The following is a 20,360-nucleotide window of genomic DNA, read 5'->3' on the forward strand; positions in this document are numbered from 1 at the left end:
CAGTCCATGGCTTCTTGCAATGTATCCCCTTTTTCTCTGGCTGCTTTCCTTCAGCTTTAATTTGTGTTGCTTCTGGTGTTGCCTTGTGTACTCTTGCTGTGCCCATACATACGTGTTCTACTCTGCTGTTTGGAAAGGCTTCCTGATCTCTGGAAATTATTTCCTTCCTCTATGAACTCGTTCTGTTGAGACAGTTTTTCATCAATCATCTGCCATGATTAGTTCCCCAGCGCTCACAATTTGATCTTTCAGTTATTTCCGTCTCTCTCTTCCTTCTGCAACCTAGATCTGTGCTGGACCTGCACTTCCTTTCTCCTCTGATTGCAAGCCCCTTTTCTCTCCTCAGTCCCATCTCCATCTGCATCATTAGGAGACACTCTGCTGGTACCCACAGCCAGGTCTTCATCAGCTCTTGCTTTGATTGTAGCAGCTTCCAGTCGTGCATCTTCCCCAGAACATCATAGTGCAACGGTCTGCACGCTGTATCCTCAAGTGCTGATCTGTGGGACGGAGAAAAGCTTACAGAGCGAGGCTGATGAAATCTTCCACTGTAGGTTCTCTCCAGCTTTGGTTATCCTGTGCTTTGCACAGTGAAAGATGTGAGCGGGGATTCTTCCATCCCTTTCCTCAGGAGAATATTTTCTAGCTTCACAGACCTGACTTCTAGGCATTCTTTCCTAAATTCTTCCTTTCCTTGGTCTCCTGTTATTGCTCATTATGTGTATGACATGATATTCTCCACAATGAGTCAGTTAAACCCGCTCATTTTAACAGCAGGGGAAAATCTCTTTATTACATGATGAAGAAGCCAAAATAGCTGTCCTCCTCTTTCATTATGCTTGACAGAAATCCATATGTCTGAGGGTTTTTCCTAATAAATGATCTCCAGGCCGAGGAAAGTCTGAGATCAATTTGTGGTTCTCAGGAAGCCCTACTTAGTAATGACATCATGTTGTAACCCAGAATGCTGTTTAGCACTTAATGCTGAGAGAAGGGATTTTGACTGTGCTTTGTAGGGGCAAGGATTGGATTCTGGCTTCTCATTTCCAGATTTGGAAATAAAGGAGGCAAAGAAGAAGCCCTACCTCAGCAGCACAACGTACCCTTTCTCCCCATTCCTCTTGCAGGAAATTAAATCTTCTAGGTAAGTGCTGAATGGAGGAGGAAGAAGACTAGCAAAGCAGAGTGCTGCTTGTGAATGAGAAGCAGAGATGATTGTCTTATTTAATTAATATAAAAATAAAATGAAATCAATACCCTTTGCTTGATCTCAGTGAAGATCTTCTTGTGGACAGGCCATCAAGCTTCTAGTTGAAAATCATGCTAGCTGAGGTGCTGATGGAGATCTCTTACTCTGACCAGAAAAAACTGGTAATTGTATTGTAGAGCACTGACTAGAAGACTGACTGTTTTAGCTGCATAGGGCTGAAAAGGGTTATGGCATAGTTAATAGTTGTGTTGGACTGCAATACTGAGTCTCGTTTAAGAAATACAAGTTTGAAGCTCCTAGTCAGGAGGGTCTGGAAGCACTCTTGATCTAATTCATACAGTGTGACTCTTTTGCAGGTACCAACCTTATGCTGAGTCAAAGCAGAGTACTTGTGGAAAACTATGAATGCCAGCTTTATGATCACATTTCTTACATCTTCTTTCCTTCTTTTTGAAAGCAGCTTTGCAGTTCAGGGGTCAGTGCTTCCTCTGAAAACCTACTGGATGGATTTCCAGAGCTGGTTTGCGTTCCCTGTTGGAGTACTGCTATGCTGTATTCTTCAGGCATCTGCCATTCAACTTCCTGCATCTGAAAACTGCACCAGCAATGGTCAAAGAATATCCTTCAGCCATTCCTACAAGATTGACCTGCCCACATCCTCCCAGATCAAGGTAGAGGCGGATCCATTGCAGCACGAAGGCAGCAGTGGGGTGCAGCTAGATCCTGGTGAGGCTGAGGAAAATGAAGAGCAGGATATCATCTTTAGGCACAACATCCATGTGCATGCACCCAAAGCGAGCTGTGAAACTCTGGCCCATGTTAAAGACCTTCTTGAGAGGATGGAGAAGCTAGAGAAAGAAGTTGCAGAACTGAGAGAAATCTGCAGCCCTCAAAAGTGCTGTGGGGGAAGCCAGGGTATGTAACAATTGAAGTATCTGTTTTTATCTTCTACATATAGCCTGTTTTCTGCAGAGAGATGGGGACTGGAATCCTTTTGTAAGGGTTATGAGAGTGAAAAGCTCAGAGTGCAGACAGAATGGTGGTTTTGTGATCAGAAGGGAAATCTGAAGGTCCCAAAATGTGGTAGAAGACACCACTTCTAGAACCAGTGCAGAGGAAATCTCCCCCAGTCATCTCCTAGCAATGGAAGGAAAGAGTTCCTGAGTTTCACATGGGTGAGAGAGAGGATTAAATGGAGGAACTCTGAGAGAGGTGAAAATGAAGGGGGCAATTTGTTGCCATCTTTTCCTTTCTCATTTCTGTCTCCAGAATTTTGCATTTGTTGAGAACTGCTGGTTTTGTTTCTTCTTCAATACCTGTCTAAAACAAGAGCAGTTCCTGGTGGTGGTTTTTTTGGCAGTCACTTGCTCTCTATCAAATTTAGCTGCTTGGCACATGGGAATAATGAACTTTCCATTTTCATAATAACAGTGATGATAAATGGCGAGCTTAAATTACAACTCAGCTTAGAGGCTGTGGAAAGCCTTCTAATTGATTGGTATGTTAGTGGATTTTTGCATTCCTGCTGACTCCAGACAAATGCACTGGGAAAGACAAGAGGGAGCAGGACCCCCTTTGGACCAGGGGCATGTGGTTGTGTGATCTTCAGCTCTTCTTCAGCCCATATATAGTCATACTTTAATGACTTTGAACTCACCTTCTCATCGATCTGTTCCTCAGTTTGTTTCCTTTTTTTTTTTTCTTCTCTCTGTGCATCACCCTTGCTGTTGTGCATCATGGTGCTGCTGTGGCCAGGTGTCACGCACTGCAGCGGTCACGGGATGTTCCTCTATGAGACCTGCAGCTGTAAGTGTGCAGAGGGCTGGGAGGGCAGTGACTGCTCCCGCCCCACCTGCCCCAACCTCTGCAGTGGCCACGGGCGCTGTGATGGCGGGAGGTGTATCTGTGATGAGCCTTATTTCAGTGAGGACTGCAGCCAGCAGCTCTGTCCTGAGAACTGCAGCGGCAATGGGATCTGTGACACAGCTAAAGGGGTCTGCCTGTGCTATGAGGAGTTCATCGGAGAGGACTGCAGCGAGAAACGATGTCCCGGGGACTGCAGTGGCAATGGGTTCTGTGACACAGGAGAGTGCTACTGCCATGAGGGGTTCTTTGGCCCTGATTGCTCCCAGGGTAAGATATGCTTGTGAGTTATTTCTCCCTTCTTACTTTCATTCTGCATTTCCCTTTCGTCTCTTGAGGAAGTGCTGGGCAAACCAGGCCTGGAATCACCAAAGTCCCTTCTGAGTTCCTGTTGGGATTGTACTCAGGGATGGCTGTGAGTGTCCCATGTCTTCAAGAATTGCCTGGAAAGTGTTTCTGGATTGAGAAAATAGGAAAACACAGGTTAAGGCAAAGCTAGCACATACATGTGGATAGTGGCTGAAGGAGAGAGCTTAACAAAGTACATATCCTGTAATTAAAGATGGAACTTTAAATCTGTTTCTTGACATATAAGTGAGATAATAAAAGGTGAAATTATAGCTGCTGTAGTGTGTGCTGCTTGCTGATAAAGCAATTGATTTGATAAAAACTTGTTAGATGAAAGATGCGTAAAGCCATTAAGTAACCACCCTTTGAAAGCAAGGGCTTTAGGAAACTCTCACAATACTCTATTATGAGGCAGAAGGATTTGCCTGAGAAGGTGGACTGAGCTCACCTTGAAGTGTGCATCCAACAGTCTCTGCTTAAATGCTGGATGGCTTGGTATATATTCTGAAAAACCTATAATCTCCCTATAACCACAAGCTGATACTCCAGGCCTTAACCCTCAACCTTGTGCCCTGAAAGCCACCTTGCTTTCTGTGCTTAGTCTAATCTTTCACAGCTGCTCAGAAAGGAGAGGTAAGTAACAACCACACACTGAGCAGCAGCTGGTGCTCAGTAGGGGTTTGCAGTGACCTTACTGGCAAGTCTTTAATGCTCCCTGTCATCCCTCACCTCTCAGACTCGACCTGTCTGCTTAGAGGCTCACCGTTTATACAGCCTACTAGCTCACATTCTTCACTGAAACAAGAGCTGCACATGGAAGTTTCACTCCTGCTATCCATTCCTCACTACTCATTTTTCTTTATGGCTGCAGCACTCTCCTGTCCTTTCAGCAGACTGGGATTTGCAGCTCAGGCCAGCACCTTTACAGAGGTAGCAAGAAGAGAACTGTTTCTCAGTGCAGCCTCACTAAGGGGCTGGCTGGCTCCATCCTTGGGTCATCTTCCTTACGCAGCACCTGCAGCTGTTTTATAGGCTGTGAAAGGGGCCTCTATTCTGAGTATACAAGTGAGCAAGCACTGCAGAGCTAGTGTATATTGCACAATCTATTTTGCTGCTGTTCCTAACAATAGGCTTTCACTCCCAGTTAAAAAGTGTTTTAAGTCCACAATCAAATGCTTCTTGTGTCAGCACCTGTAGCCAAGTTGTCCCCTTTCTATAGCTGCCCCATTGCCTTTTCTCCTTTTCTGTTCCGTTTGATTAGATTCTTGTAACCTGGGAACTTAAATTGAGCACTGTTCTTTCTGTTTGTTTGTTTCTAATGTATCTCAGATAATGAAAAAGCATCTTGTTGTGTGTTGCCATGGTAACCGGCATGTCTGATCATCTAGAACTTATTCCCAAGCATGCAACAGTATAATTAGTGCTTGCAGTTCCTTGCAAAGGAAAGTTGATGAGAAGGGCATGCTGAATAGCAGATACTGACTTGTGCTCTTTCTCGAGTTTCAGTTTACTGGCTGCTCAAAGATAGTGTTGTGGGATATTTGTAGATGAATAAAACAGGAATTTCAAATGAAAATATCCTTAGAAGTTTGTTTTTTTTGGTATCTCAGCATGACATGGATCTAATGAGGAACTCTGTGTTTTGATGCTATAATCAGAAAAATGGGAAAGAAAACAAAGCAGAGCTGGCTAGTCTCAGCAGAATAAGATTCTTGACAAGTCCCATGAGCCATCACTGAATCTATGAATGTGCTGTTCAGTACCTGCTCATGTATTCCATTATGGCCTTAGTCTGCTTCCGGAGGAGAAGCTACCTGATGGAGAGGGATTGATGAGCATGAGCAGAGCCCAAGAAGGACTTGTGGCATGACCCACAGCCACCTGTCCTCCTAATTCACCTCAGAGTGCGTTAGTAGGGTCTGTGGGAACCCTTTTGCTTCAGGCCAGGAGCTTCCCTTTCCATCTCCTGGACTTGGTACTCTCCAGGAGTTACTTTTCAGTCCATAAAAGGAATAATAAAATAGCAACTTTTTCTCTTAGATTGACAAGGAGGTGAATGTTTGCTTTGCAGATGGACTCTGAATGGGCTTGTGTCTCTACAGAGCCTGGTGGTCTCAGTTTGCACTTCTTAGTGGAACTATAGCTGTCCGTATGCAAAGGACTTCTGTATGATAGCCTTTTCATCCATTCACAGAGCAACAAGTTGTCTTCTGCTGCAGCCTGCTGAAATAGAATCCTTGTGACTTCACTGAGTCCTGGACCAGATTGTAACCCACCATCCTCATTGCAGTATTTCTGTTTGTTTTTCTTCTAGTGCTTGCTCCTCAAAACTTGCAGCTGCTGAATGCTACAGAGGATTCCATGGCTGTCAGCTGGGATCAAATGATTGATGTGGATAATTACCTCATCAGCTATTACCCAGTGGGGCATGAGACACTGGAGAAACAAGTCTATGTGCCCAAAGAGCAGCTCAGCTATGAGATTACAGGTCTCCATCCTAGCACCACATACAATGTCACACTTCGTCATGTGAAGAAGGGGATTGCCAGTGAGCCCATGCAACTACAAGCAAGTACAGGTAGGAACGGACAGACCTTTCTTTCAGAGTTGAAATCTGTAGGTCTTTCATGTTAGATTTAAGCAAACAGAGTAAATGGTTTGTCTTTGCAAGATTGGAGCTTGCAAGATCCTGTCTGAATGCTGGAGAGCAGTACCTCTTTCTGACCTTATCTCATTTTTTTTGCTATTGTTCTCTTTTGGAGAATCTGCTTATAGATCTGTATTTCTGGAACTGAATGCATTGCAAATTTCCTGTGTCTCCTTTTATCTTTTCCAAATCTGACTGGCATAGACACTTCTGAATTCCAGGGAATCAATGATGTTGCCCACTGCAGGAAGCATACCAAAAGCCAGCATGTTATTAAGAGTAGTGCACTATTTGACTGGATGAAGGAGGAACTTCAAAGTAGGGAGGGCATCTTTTCTAAGTGTTACTTGCCAGACATGCCTTCAGTAGCAAACTTTCCTCATAGTCTCCTCATAGGACTGAATGAATCGGATGCTGCTGAGAACAGCGAGCTGGGTGTGGAAAGACTGAATTTGAAGCAGACTCTCTATAAGTGAATGCCATTTTATTAGTAGCTGGTAGCATGCTGTCTGCCTGCACTTGGTAAAAACATGGAAAAGTCGGGTTATTTTGACATTTTTTCTTAGCTCTAGCATAACAGGTTGAGAGCTGAGAGCCAGAGAACTCCTGAATCAGAGTGTTATTGTGGATGAGACGACTCCTGTTGAGATAGTGGTTGTGCCATACTCACTTAAATCTTAAGTTTGGCTGAGGAAAATGGCTTAGGTCTCAGAGCAGTCATCTGAGGAGGGAGAAGGTCTGTTCAGCAACTTCCTATCTTATATTCACCTTTTGATGGTTGTGCTGCTTTTTCCTGGCACGCTTTTCTGTCCTTCCCAGTCCCATCTGCACTCAGTGCCATCTGGGTGACGGAGGAGATGGAGTATTCCCTGGAAGTAGAGTGGGAGAACCCACCAACAGATGTGGATTATTACAAGCTGAAATTCAGATCCCTGGTGGGCGTGGATGAGAAGCAGGTCATGGTGCCCAAAAGCAGTGACCCCAAGAGCAGACACATCATGACTGGTGAGTACTTGTGACTATTCCATATTGGGCAGGGAGAGATGGTACAAGTGATTTGTCTTAATCACAGTTCTGAGATGACTCTTCTCTGTTGTGTTCTCCTTCACCTTGAGGCCACTGTATGCCAGGATGAGATCTGCTGGGAGTCCTTCAACAGGGTGAAATTTTCTGTGCACTGTGGATAGCAGCTTTCAAGACTGACAGCTTTAATTCTATCCTTGTTACAAAATAAAGCATATTCTTTTATTTCAGAACTGGAAATACCAATGTTGCAGAAATCCTCGCTATAGTTAATATGGACCCTAATGACAAGACTGGACCAAGAATGCTTCCAAGGCATTCTCAAGACAAGAGGAAGTTTAGATAGATATCTACATTTTTAAATGCTTCTCTGCTACAAACCTAGAACTGGGGAGACTAAACAAAACAGCTTTTAAGAAAAATTACCTTCTGATTACAGGCCTAAAACCTGGCATGGAGTATGAGGTTACTGTCATACCTGTGAAAGATGATACAGAGGGTAAACCATCCTCAGTGAGTGGCAGGACAGGTAGGTGGAATGTTTCTTTTATGGTAATGATTTTACTACAGATTTTGGGGACAATTCTGTCAAGGTCACAATGTGAAAGGTACTCAGTTTACTGTTTCTTCATGCATACTGCTGTCAGGGCTGCTATTACCTCATTTAAGCTTGTTTCTGTTTATTAAACACTAAAGCTAGCCCTTGATTTTTAAACCTACTTTATTCTTAACCTGAAATGAGCTCAGGAGGTTCTGCTGGTTGAGTTCCCTAACCAGATGATTGACAAGATGACCTCACTGAAACCATGTACACATGATTTCCAGTCTGGGTATGGCTGCTGTTGCTGACTGCTTTGCAGCTGTTAGCTGCTAGCGATTTGTTTGGCTCCTGAGCCTAGGAACAGTAAGGAGGAGGGTAAATTCTTCTTCCTTCCTGTATTCCCTGGCTGCAGCATCATTTTTCTGTTTATTAGACTGTGAACTGAACAGTAGTGCATGCTGAATGTTTAAACAAGTCTGGAAAACCTGTCGGTTCATTGGTGCTTCAGGCTCTTCAAAAATATGGCAAAACATTTTTGAGCTATTCATTATATTACAAAAGGAATCTTGAAGAAATTTCAGTTTCTCATGCCGTGAGAAGTATTGTAGTGGTTTAATTTATATGGACTTTCCTAATCCTGCATTTCAAAATGCTGTTCTCAGGAATTGATAGCCCAACCAATGTGGTGACAGATCAAGTGACGGAAGACACAGCCACTGTCTCATGGAATAAAGTTCAGGCTCCCATAGACAGGTACATGGTGAGATACACCTCAGCTGATGGAGACATCCGGGAAACAGAGGTAGGCAGTGAAAACAGCATCATCACCTTATTGAATCTGAAGCCAGGCATGGAATACACCATCCATATCTGGGCAGAGAAGGGACCCCACAAGAGCAAGAAAGCCAGCACCAGAGCTCTGACAGGTAAGTTGCAGTGGCAGCAGGAGTAAACTGGGTCTGAATTTCAAACACCTTTATTAATTTTACTTGTTTCAGTACAGCTTCTGTATTGCACAAGTTTAGCAAGTCAAATTCATTTAATTCTTATCAGTGTGACTGATAAGTCTCCAGCTTAGCAGAAGTTCTTTGTGTGAGTCCTGTTGTGTGGAGACACTATGGCTTGGCACCAGTTTTGTCAGTACAGAGAATGGTTAAACACAATGAATACTAAAGCCTTAGAACTGTGATACATTAAAAATGTCTTAAAAGTAGCATCAACCACCTCCAAGATGTTCTTGTGACCTTGCCCAGTAGTAAAGTGAGATCATAGAAGTGTTGCAGAGTCAATCGTGACAGTGTTTGTTAAAAAGGAAAAATGAAATATATTCGTATTCATGGCATAAGGTAGAAATTGTGTGGGGAATCAAATCTCCTTAACAGGACAGTCACGTGGTGATAGGGATCCTCAGTTGTAAGGGCATGTGAGCAGCATCTGCAGCTCTTTTGGGAAACCCCTCAAAGCTCTGCTTTGCTCATTTTTTATAATCAAGCCTGATGTATTCTCACATGGCCGTGCAGGAGCAGATTCTATTAACTACCTACAAATGTCTTTGTGCATACAAGCTCTTTCCAGATCTTTGGGCACAGAATAATTTCCCAAAGCTCATCTGTTTTTCAAAATATATGTTAGTCTAATAAAATATACTGCCTCTGCCTACAAAACTTATGTTGTCTGTATCTTCAGACCATTGTCATTACCACAGTGCTATGCTGAAACTTCTAACAAAGAATTTTACTTACAGAGATTGACAGCCCCACTAAACTGTTGACTGATCAAGTGACAGAGAATGCAATCACAGTTTCCTGGAACAAAGTCCAGGCTTTAATAGACAGATACAGAGTGAATTACACCTCAGCTGATGGGGATACAGAGGAGAGAGAAGTGGAGAAAGACAAGAATATCACCACCTTGGCAGGACTGAAGCCAGGCATGGAGTATGTTATTCACCTCTGGGCAGAAAAGGGAGAACAACAGAGCAAGAAGGCCAGCACTGAGGCTGTGACAGGTAAGAGGGCAGTAGGTTGAGTGTATAAGCTACAGTCTGGGTTTGCCTTAACATTGAATAAGTCTCTCATTTTCGTGACAAAGGGAAATTCAAGCTTAAGAGATACAATCTTTGGGTTAAAGCATCTTGCTGTGAAGCCCATTCAACTTTATCACAGAGAGATCATAATTACCAGTATGTACTACAGATAGGCTGCATGGTGATTACTAATTGTGTTAGTGGTCTTCACCTGTGAAAATGATGCTATTCCATTCTCGCATCAATCATGTATTTGTCTGGTCTTAGTTTGGTTTGTTGGTTTATCCTTTTTCAAGGGTTAAGTAAATGCTCAGTTCCTTTTTGCAGATGGGCAACTTGACGTGCAGAGTAACAGCGTGCAGGATTTTTTTTTTTTTCTTGCAACAGGATAATTTGTCCAAGTTCCTCAGTTGTTCTTACCATTTTGTTCTCTCTTCTGTGGTCAGTCCTGGTAAAGATGATAGAGTGCTCTGCCCGTTGTTGGCTTATAACATTGTGAAGATGAGTGTATCCTTTACAAGCAGTTGTAAGCATTTACAAGACCCATGCTCTTAATCAGGGACTTGCTGAAGAGAAATGAGTAAAAGAGTACTTGGGTCTCTTAAAAAAAAAAAAAAAATTAATAATAAAAAAAAAAATAAAGAGAGAAACCAGCCCCAGAGGGGAAGGAGTCTTGTGGTGTCACAACCCAGCCTGATTGTGACATCTTGCATTCTTGTCTTTTTCTTCTCTGCAGAAATTGACAGCCCCACTCACCTGGTAACTGATCAAGTGACAGAGGACACAGTCACCATCTCCTGGGACAGGGTTCTGGATCTCATAGATAAGTACGTGGTGAATTACACCTCTGCCAATGGTGATACTGAGGAGATAGAAGTGGGGAAGAACAAGACTGCCACAACTCTGGTAGGACTGAAACCTGGCACTGAATATGTCATCTACCTCTGGGCAGAGAAGGGAGTGCAGCAGAGCAAGAGAACCAGCACTGAGGCAGTGACAGGTATTCTAGAAGAATCCTTATGATTCTGTCCTATGTTGTGAAGGTGATCTGTTTCTACCCTGCCTGCTTCCTTCTGTTGCAGCCTGTACTAGACAGCAATTTATCTTGTGCTTGCTTATGATGTGGAAACATTCATACTACAGGCACTTCAAGCTTCGGGTAGAAATACTGCCTTCTCTCAAGTCAAGAGAAAAGATTTTAATTGCTTGCAGGAACTAAAAACTGATTTAGAAACTGTCAGACTAGTATGAGCTTCATTATGCTTTGCTAAAGCACTGTAGCCCTCACTTACCAGTCATATGTGCTGGTTTTGGTCTCCAGATATGCTGAGCTCTGTAGGTGTGACTGAGTGTTGTTCCACAGTACTGTTGAATACTACTGAATACTACTGTTGAATCCTACTTAAAATTATGTGCCACTGATAAGAATGGCATTAGCCAGTGAATCAAGGCTTGGAAGGAGACAGCCCCACTTTACTCATCTTCCATAACCCAAGAGGGTGAAGAATTTTTTGAGCCCAGAATAAGTCTCTCAAGTATCAGTAATTCACTTCATGTCATGAAGGCCGTTGCTTGCAGGATCTGGATGCTTAATTAGGCTGAAAACTGGCTGCCTGGCAGCTTTCTAGAAATGAGGAAGAGAGAGAAGGTTGCTGGTCTCACTATCCTCATTAGCTTGTAGGCAGACACGGTGTCCATCATCTGTATCACGGGGCTATAGAAAGCTAAAGCTTTTAAGAGCAACATGTGTGTGTTTTAGTTCCTTATACTTCGTACTTTGCACTTGACTTTTTAGAATTGGACAGCCCAAAGAATCTGGTAACTGACCAAGTGACAGAAGACTCAGCCACAATCTCCTGGGATAGCGTCCGAGCTCCCATAGATAGGTATATCGTGAGCTACACTTCTGCTGATGGGGGCACCAAGGAAATAGAAGTGGGAAAGGCTGAGAGCGTTACAACTCTGACAGGACTGAAAGCAGGCATGAAGTACACCATTCATCTCTGGGCAGAGCTGGGAAGCATGCAGAGCAAGAGGGCAAGCACTGATGCGCTGACAGGTAACTGTGGGGAGAAGAGAAGCAGAGTAGAAGAACCCCACTCGTTTGTTAATTTACATTTCCACGATCTCTCTTTGCATTACTGGGTAATGAAGATCTACTGTGGTAAATACGTTCTGGAGATAAGTGCATGATTATAGCCTGACATAACAGAAACTGCTATTAGAGGCTGCTGTAGAAGAGACAGATGTCAGAACACAGAATGGTGACAGCTGAGTACACAGCTTATTTCACTTCTTAATCAAAAGCATGCACTGCTTTGTATGCTGCTATCAAGTGTAACAATAACAGACATTTAACAACCAAAGTTAAACCACCTTAGACTCGGAGGCAGTTAAAAAATAATGGCTTGACTCATGACCTTAGACTGTCCTAGGAAACTTAAAAACAGGCTTAAATCTATCTTGTTCAATCAGCTATAAGGATGATAGTGTTCTGGCAATATTTCAGGGTCACTCCATATCTGTTGGCCTTGCTAATGTGCTTTTTCTTAGTTTCTGAGTCAAGCTGGTGTGAGATAGAAAAGATAGAGCTTGAACTCAGGGCAAGGTGCCAGACAGATCCCCAGTGCTTGCAGAGGGCAAGGGCAGCACGTAGAAATAAAAGGATATTTCTTAAGGCCAAATGTCTAAGCCTGTCTTTAACTGAAAAATTTAAGGAAAATTTAAGTAAATTGAAGTGGTTTTTTTTTTCAACTAGAATGAAAATGGATGCACCTGGAAATTTCACATGAATTGAAACTGCCCAGAGAGGGAATGCATTTAGCTTCAGTAGGGGCGTTTTAGAAATATCCGTGCCCATTAAAAAGTGCTTTTTCTTTTTTTTCTTTCCCTCCCCCCCTCTCCCCCATCTTGGTGGTGTTTTTCAAAAAAAAACGTGACACCTCTGGTAAAATAATCCAACTCCTGAAAAAAAACAAACACATTTTTAACTCTACGTGCTGGCTGCTTACTCACTAACATTCCTAAAATATGCTGTAGCAGGGAGCTATTCTGCAGTTATATCCTTCACCTGGGGAAGCTGCAGGAACAGTGCTGTAAAATTCAAGTCCTGCCAGGAGGCTTCCCAGCACTTGCTTCTCGTGTTGGATTTGGCACCTTTTAGCTCCCTCTTCTGTCCGTGGAGTGGTACACATGTAATGAGTAATACATTATTACACGTGTCATAAGAATGGAGTCATTAATTTAAAGCAGTTGTGTGGTGGTCTCTTGTATGAAGTAGGAGTTGATTAATAACAAACAAATGCTTGTCTCAGCGAATGTTGGATTTCATTTATAATGAATAACTCAACTTTTAAGCAGCACATTCTGTCAACTTAAGAGTTAATGTCTTTGTTGATTCAATTTATCTGGTGTTTTGATTTCTTTTTTTTTCTTTTCTGTTTTTATGTCTTTTTTTTAAGCAGTAGCCCCATACTCAAGGAATGTAGAGAAGCTGTACTGTTCTATTCTTCTTGTTTATCTAATAAAGGCCAAAGTATTGGCCTTGTTTTCCTCTGTGGCCTTTTCATAACTTGTAATATTTCATTGTTGCATTATAATCACTGTTATGATTGTTCTCATAACACTCTCCAAGATCTGAGAAGTGTTATTGCTTGGCTTATACAGAGAAGAACTGAATCAATGAGCAAGCTAAGTGGCATGCTTGTTACCTCCCATGGAGATCCATGGAAGAACAGGAGAGTGTTCTGAATTATTCAGTTCTAGTTTGCTATAAACTCAGGCATTCTTCAGGGCTGGAGCACTCTTCCCTCAAGGCTAGCACTGCCCACCAAATGCCTTCTTTCTAAAATTTGGAAGGCCACACAGTCCTACTGCTTAAGTTGTTTTCTCTAAGACGTTCCCAAAACACCAGAATAGCAAGCATAGGATGAAAATTTGAGAGAGGCTGCTTCCATTGTTATTACTTCCAGATGAGCTTAGCAATTTGGTTTTATCACGAGGGAAGCACTGGAGCCTTGTTATGGGTATCTTGTAAGACAGATGCTTTTTGACACCTGCTGTGAATTAGTGTTGCTTAAAAATAATTGTCAGACTTCTCAGACAGATGAATCGGGAGCTTTCAGCCCCTGGGAGTCTCTATACAGCTGAACCAGTTGCAGGGCTCACAAAACCACAAACCAAATCTGTGATGATCTTCCCATGGTTGCTGTAGGCTTCTGTTGCTTGCAAACTTCACTGAGTGACTTCCGTAGTTTCCAGTTCACAGGATCAGGCATTGCAAAGCTCAGCCCAAGTTTAGCACAGGAATTGCTGTATTTCTTTTATGCAGAGGGACTTGAATTTTCTTTTCTTTTTCAATAGAGATTGATCCTCCCAGGAACCTCCATGTATCTGATGTGACTCAGACTACTGGTGTAGTTACCTGGGCTCCTCCTGCAGCACAGATTGATGGCTACACTCTGACCTACCAGGGTCAAAATGGCACCAGCAAGGTACAGTGAATTCCTCAGCCCTGCAGAACTCACTGACATCACCCTTATGGTTATAGGCTCTGACATTTGAATCTTGTGGGTATATGGACCAAAGGTAAATAATTTTGAGGTGGAATCTATGCTATTATTAGCCTGGGGAGGCAGAGCCTGAGGAAATGTGCTACTGTTATGAGTAGAAGCTGTGGAGAGACTCTGAGACAGTGGATACCACTTTCCAGCAGATCTTCAGGACGCAGAGAACAAGTTTACTGCTTCACTTTCCTTTTCTAACTTGTTACTACATGAAAAAGCAGCATTAACCAGGGACACAGTGTCTTCAGTATTTTAACAGTGTTTTTTGAGACCTTGCATCAAACCTTTCTCCTGAGGAAATGGATTTCATGTCTTAAAGATATGCAGCTAGTGTATGCCTATCTGAACTCCTACAAGAAAAGCCTATAAATAGGCTTTACTGAGTGTGAGGCACTGTGGTCCAGAAAAGCTAAGTGTTGTACAGAGTTGGGTTGATCTTCAGTCTGTTTTATTTGGCAGGAAGTGCAGCTGGGTCCTAGGGAACAACAGTTTGTGCTGGAAGGACTGGAACAAGGAACAAAGTACACTGTGTTTGTGATGGCCTATAAGGGAGATCACCAGAGCAGAAAGACAGTCGGTACCTTCTCAACAGGTAGGATTTGGTCTTGAGTGTTGCACTTGCTCCGTGGGCTCTGCAGCTGTTGTGTCTTTATGGTTGAGGTCTGAGAAGGAACTCCTGTTCTGGGAAACAATGTGATCAGAAGCAAATTGTTTAGTGAGTTGAAAACTTGTCTTCTGGCTGGGTTCTGTTCTAAGCCACACAGTCCAGAGCTTTGGAATCCCAACAGGATAGTGCAAGAGGAAATTGCCCACACTGGTCAATGCTTCTGCCAAACCCTGCTGGTCAAGTGCAGGGCAAAGCCTCCTGGTGAGTTGCCATTGGGCAGGAGAGAAGATAACGGGCTAGGGATTTTTCAGCACTGTCACAGTAATGACAGGCCAGCAGTTGTGTAAGTACTGTTGTGGTCCTGAGTAGCTGCCTGGTTGTTTCCAGAGATCAGGAAATGTATGCCTGGATGCCAGCAAGTCAAATATTCTCATGCCTTGATGTGGGTGCCTCTTATACTGAGCTGGTCCTCACAGAGGCTGCCAATTGTGGGTGGGTTGTGAGATGCAGATAAAATGCCTTTTTACTGGCGTTCCCACTTTCACAAACCAGGGTTTCTCTTCCTGCTCTCACTGTGACCCAAGGCAGCATCTCCTGCAGCCTCTGGTGACCCCATCCATGTTTCAGCTTCTGAGCAGTGGGGAAGGCTGCCAACAGCTACCTGCTGATGCAGCTGGGTGCTTTCTTTACTTCTCTTCCAGTACTGTTGTCCATAAGAGATTCCTAGGGGTGTGAGATGGCTCCTCCAGCTTTGCTCTCTCTTCTCCCAGTTAGCTTCCTCTACCCGTACCCTGCGGACTGTGCCCAGATGCAGCAGAATGGAAACATCTCCAGCGGCCTGTACACCATTTATCTCAATGGCAATGGCAGCAGGCCCATGCAGGTGTACTGTGACATGACCACTGATGGAGGCGGGTGGATAGTGAGTGATTCTCTGCTACTTTTTAAATTTTTTTTAATGAGCATCATCAAGTGAACCTGGTAGTGGGCTTAGCTGATGTTCCTTTTGGTCTACTGTGCTGTATTTCAGCTCCTCCTGTGATGGAGGAGCATGTTTTAGGAAGGGAGCGGATGCTGTTGTACCCTTTCAGACCGAGAGCAGGAATACTGTGGAAGGCTGGATGGCTCAGAAACAAGGGGATGCTGAACTTTGATTGCTTAGTCATGAATGTGACTCAAGGCTTATATTATTCCTGACTGAGGCAATGCCAGTTTGACGTTGCTTCTTGCTAGCTGGGCACACGAGTTTTCTACGAAAGTGCAAGGCAAGGTAGAGCAACTTAAAAGTCTTTTGTCATGAATGGACTAAGCTCTGTTATCTCATCTTGACCACTGGGAAAGGCTACAAGTATGGACAGTTAATGCAATTCAGCTGATGATCATATTTTAAATGCTAGAACTGTGAGCATGCCCCTGGATGGAGAGCAGCTGGAGGCAGAAACACAGACGCTTTGAGGTGGTGAATTTGTATAAGGGTGAGATAACGAATCTGAGATTCTCTGATAGCTGACTCCCTACACAAACAAATAAAAATATCTTTATTCACTTCTTTACCTTTTGTTTTCAGTGATCCACTGAAACAAATTGTGTGTTACTGCCCATGGCCCACGGATTCTGGTGAAATTTAGATAACTAGGTGTCTCTGTGGGTTTTGACCCTAGGCCTGACTTGTCCAGGTGCTGAGATCACACTGGGATTTTTGCTGCCCCCAGGCATTTGTGGAAAAGTGCGAAATTCGCACTACAAAGTACTCACCCCAGGTGCTTCTGTGCAATCAGAAAATGGTAATGTATCCTGCTCAGTTGCAGCATACCTTTTAACTAGATGCATCTGTTCCCAAACAATTCACCTTTCTGCCTGTACTTGGATCAGGATGAGGATTTTTCACCCCCACCCTCCTTGACTCTCAAATATCTGCCATGAGCTCTCACTCAGCAATCCTTGCCTTGCAGGTGTTTCAGAGGCGGAGCAGTGGTGAACTGGATTTCTACAAACGCTGGAAAAATTATGTGGAAGGCTTTGGAGATCCCACTGGGGAATTTTGGCTTGGTACAGTACAAGGGTGTGACTGCTGAAGATCAGCTTTGTAGAGGCGTCTAAATGCTGAAGTAGTCAGACTGAGTCTGCAGTCCTGACTTGTCAGCTGTTATGTCTTTCTTAGAAGTGCCATTTAAGCCATGAGTATCTCTGAAGGCCAGCTAAGTCTTTCCACTGGCATCTTTGGTATTTATAACAGTCCCAGAACAGGGCAAACTGAGGAAATATTTTTTGCAGGCATGCATGCTCCTATGCAAGGAGAAATAAAGACATCGTGTTAATGAAAATGCACAGTCTAAGCTATTACACAAAACATAGTGTGCTCAGTTTTTTTCTGTTAGATAACTGCTTGCATCAGAGAATCCAGCCCTAAATAAGCCAAGGTCTTTGGGGCAAGAGTCTTTGAATGTTCTTGGAAAAATACTGTTGCACAGTCTGTCCTGTGCTGCTTTAAACTGTTTTTTGTTTTTCTTTTTTTCTGACATTGCTATCTCTTGCCAGAAAATGGGATAAGACAGCATAAACTTGGCACAATGTCATGACAGCATCAAGCAATATGGGAGGCAGGCAGGAAATAGCTGATCGAACCAAAATGACCACGGGGTGAGATTCCAGGACTGCAAAGGTGAACAGGCCTTTCCCTTTTAACAGTAGTTTCCTTCTTTCTAGGTCTTGACCAGCTGCACAATCTCACAAGCAGCAGCCCCATCCACTATGAGCTGCGGGTGGATCTGCGGACAGCCAACGAGTCTGCCTATGCTGTCTATGACTTCTTCCAGGTTGCCTCGAGCAGGGAGAGATACAGGCTGTCCGTGGGGAATTACAGAGGCAATGCTGGTGAGGAGTGCCTGAGACTTGTTCTGTCTGTGCCATGCAGGGGAGCAAGTGCTGGGATTTAAGTATTTGTTTTGCCTGTAGCGTGGGAGCTCCTTAGTTCAAGTTAGATTGCATGTCCCTCCTTTTGAAGAGAGAACTCTGTATTTCCCAGGAGGACTGAGGAGATGTACCCCTCCAGACTTGTCTTCTGCTGAGGACACGATTAAGCTGTTCTTTCACAGAGAAGAGAGCTGCTCTGTGACCCATTGAAACACCACAGCTGAACAGGCAGACCTGAAGCATTTTCATGAGATTATCAATTCACGGAGGAGCAACTTCTGGGGCTCCCCAGCTGAGAAGTGCAAAGAAAGTGGCTTTTGTTCAGAAGGAGACTTTGCTAAGCAGTAGTAGTCCTGGTGCTGGCTTCTGCCACTGGTAAATCCTTACCACTGTTATTGTGTCCATAGTCTTCCACTTATCCTTTGTTACCCTACTGCCCTGAGATTGAGATCTTCAGGCCCAGAGGATCCAGTCCATGAATGTGCCCTCTATTAGCAGCCAATTAGAAATTATTTTCTACATCTATTGCATGCCGTTGCTTTTTTCCTGACAGGCCTTCTGCGTTCTGCCTAATGAAAGCTGCATGAAATGCTCGGGCTGAGCCACTGCACACCCTTACTCTTACCCATCTCTGTAATCCTTTCTCTTAGGAGATGCAATGACTTACCACAATGGCTGGAAGTTCACAACGTGGGACAGAGACAATGATGTGGCTCTCAGCAACTGTGCTCTGACGCACCATGGTGCGTGGTGGTACAAGAATTGCCACTTGGCCAACCTCAATGGGAAATATGGGGAGAGCAAGCACAGTGAGGTGAGTGGCAGAGCTTTGACTGTCAGCTCTTCTCTCTAGCCTGGGAAAAACATATGGAGGGGGGAGTTGCAGCAGGACAGGTTGCCCATGCTATTTGAACTCGTTTTGTTTTAAAGGATAATGACCCATAAGGAAACTCATGGATTCTCCTAGAATCTGAAGGGCTTAAGCTCACAACCTGTTTCTTGTGGTGGACAGAGACACCTAAGGTGGAGCTGTCTTAATTTCAGAGAAGAACAGGGAAAAGAAGTCGGATACTTCCAGTGTGTTCCTGGTTTACATCTCATTGTACAGCCTGATTTGTGCTGGAAGATAACACAGTCCTGTTGAGCTCCAGATTGTATGGATAGAGATTTAGTTTTGTATTAGGAGCATCTAGAATACTGACTGTGGTTATGGTTTAAAAAAAATCTGGTGGAAAACAGCGTCTCTGTTTGTGGAAAGATGAAATGGCATTAGAAGGGGCAGTGGCAGACTCCAAACACCTGGTCTAAGTATTTTACTAAAAGAAATTATATGATCTTTTTGCAGGGGGTGAATTGGGAGCCATGGAAGGGCCATGAGTTCTCCATCCCTTTTACTGAGATGAAGATTCGTCCTCAGTCTTCTAGTAATGAGTCAGTCTTGGCAAGGAAGAAGAGATCTCTACCAGGAAAAACGAGGCAGATCCGATTTTAAATTGTCCTCTGTGCGTGACAGCACCCAAAGATTATGATTTGGTATTTCTTAACAAAATTAGGTTTGGATGACTTCCTCCACTACTTTGGAAGCAGCTGCTGACCCAGCTTGGACCCAGAAGTCTCTGAATCTGCAGCCCAGCCTGTTTCCAGCCTTTGGAGGTCCTGGTGGGTGCTCTGTCAGAGACTGGGAGGGGACTTGTGGGCGGCATGCCACTTGTAGCTTTCCTGGTTAAACGTGACAAGGACCTGCTTGATCCAATGTGTGCAACTTTTATGAATTGTTCGTAAAACAAGCTTTAACACGTTACTGTTTCTCAAAACCCAGCTTTCTGACTCCTGATTTCTGTCCTTCTGACTTCTGTCCAGTTCAGACTTCAAAGAACTTCATTTTGATCTCACTGAAAAATGAAATCTTTCTGATTTACATTAGAGAGCTTTTCTGAGACTGTTTTCTCCCTCATCTCTTGGTCAGTGGTTCTTTTTTTCCGTTCCCCTCATCATTTGGAGTGCAGCACTTCTTTCTTTTTCTCCAATCAAGGCACTGAGATTTGGGAAATGTTGTCAAGCTGCTGACAACGGGCCTCATTAATGCAAGCAAAGCCTGTAGTCTGGGTTCCTCAACCTCCAATACAACATCTTTCCAGGGTAATATCCTGATATATATTTAGCTTGTTTCTTCTTATTTCCCAGCCAAAGAAAAGCCTGAGGAGACATGCAGTAAAGGAATGTTTACACTCCCAGGTGATGCCCCAAAGAAGGTAAATGTAAGGGCTACTCTCCTCCGAGTGTCTCACAATCACAAACCTCTGTATAATCCTTGCTCGATACAGACTGTGAAGAAAATTCTCCATGTGACCATCCCATCTGCCAGCCTCTGCTTTTTCATTAGCAGTGTAGATAGATAGCGATGTTGAAAAGGTAATGTTTGTCATCCAGCCCTAAAATTAGCATCACAGAACTAAATGGACCTGCACACTCTCCCTTAGGCTTTTCTTTCAGGGTGTCTGGAGATTCAGGTAGGCTCCAGTAGCTGTTTTCACATTTAACTGTTTTCTTTATGGTCTGAGGAAAAAAAAAAAAAGTCTTACTTTCTTGCTCTGAGCAGATATTTAAATTCTGGACC

The 20,360-nt window shown here is 43.6% G+C and overlaps 1 protein-coding gene across 1 annotated transcript; it reads left to right on the forward strand.

Moving 5' to 3' along the window:
* The first annotated feature begins 1,713 nt into the window (after nucleotides 1-1,713).
* On the forward strand, nucleotides 1,714-19,557 carry TNN (tenascin N). Its single transcript, XM_042819710.1, has 16 exons — nucleotides 1,714-2,125; nucleotides 2,966-3,343; nucleotides 5,736-5,999; nucleotides 6,888-7,073; nucleotides 7,531-7,620; nucleotides 8,295-8,558; nucleotides 9,377-9,640; nucleotides 10,395-10,658; nucleotides 11,454-11,717; nucleotides 14,021-14,151; nucleotides 14,683-14,815; nucleotides 15,601-15,752; nucleotides 16,783-16,879; nucleotides 17,537-17,704; nucleotides 18,394-18,557; nucleotides 19,089-19,557. The coding sequence occupies exons 1-16, from the start codon at nucleotides 1,714-1,716 to the stop codon at nucleotides 19,233-19,235; spliced, it is 3,378 nt and encodes a 1,125-aa protein (XP_042675644.1). The 3' UTR covers nucleotides 19,236-19,557.
* The last annotated feature ends 803 nt before the right edge of the window (nucleotides 19,558-20,360 follow it).

Source organism: Centrocercus urophasianus, unplaced genomic scaffold (genome assembly GCF_019232065.1).
Source record: "Centrocercus urophasianus isolate 14NV4802_14NV808 unplaced genomic scaffold, USGS_Curo_1.0 seq_18, whole genome shotgun sequence".
Classification (NCBI taxonomy): Eukaryota; Metazoa; Chordata; class Aves; order Galliformes; family Phasianidae; genus Centrocercus; species Centrocercus urophasianus.

Bases quoted from the DNA above. Each gene is read 5' to 3' on its own strand.
- TNN (XM_042819710.1), top strand. From the start codon at position 1,714: ATGGATTTCCAGAGCTGGTTTGCGTTCCCTGTTGGAGTACTGCTATGC. The intron at 3,344-5,735 runs GTAAGATATGCT...TTTTTCTTCTAG, and splicing joins TGGCCCTGATTGCTCCCAGG to TGCTTGCTCCTCAAAACTTG. The intron at 8,559-9,376 runs GTAAGTTGCAGT...TTTTACTTACAG, and splicing joins CAGCACCAGAGCTCTGACAG to AGATTGACAGCCCCACTAAA.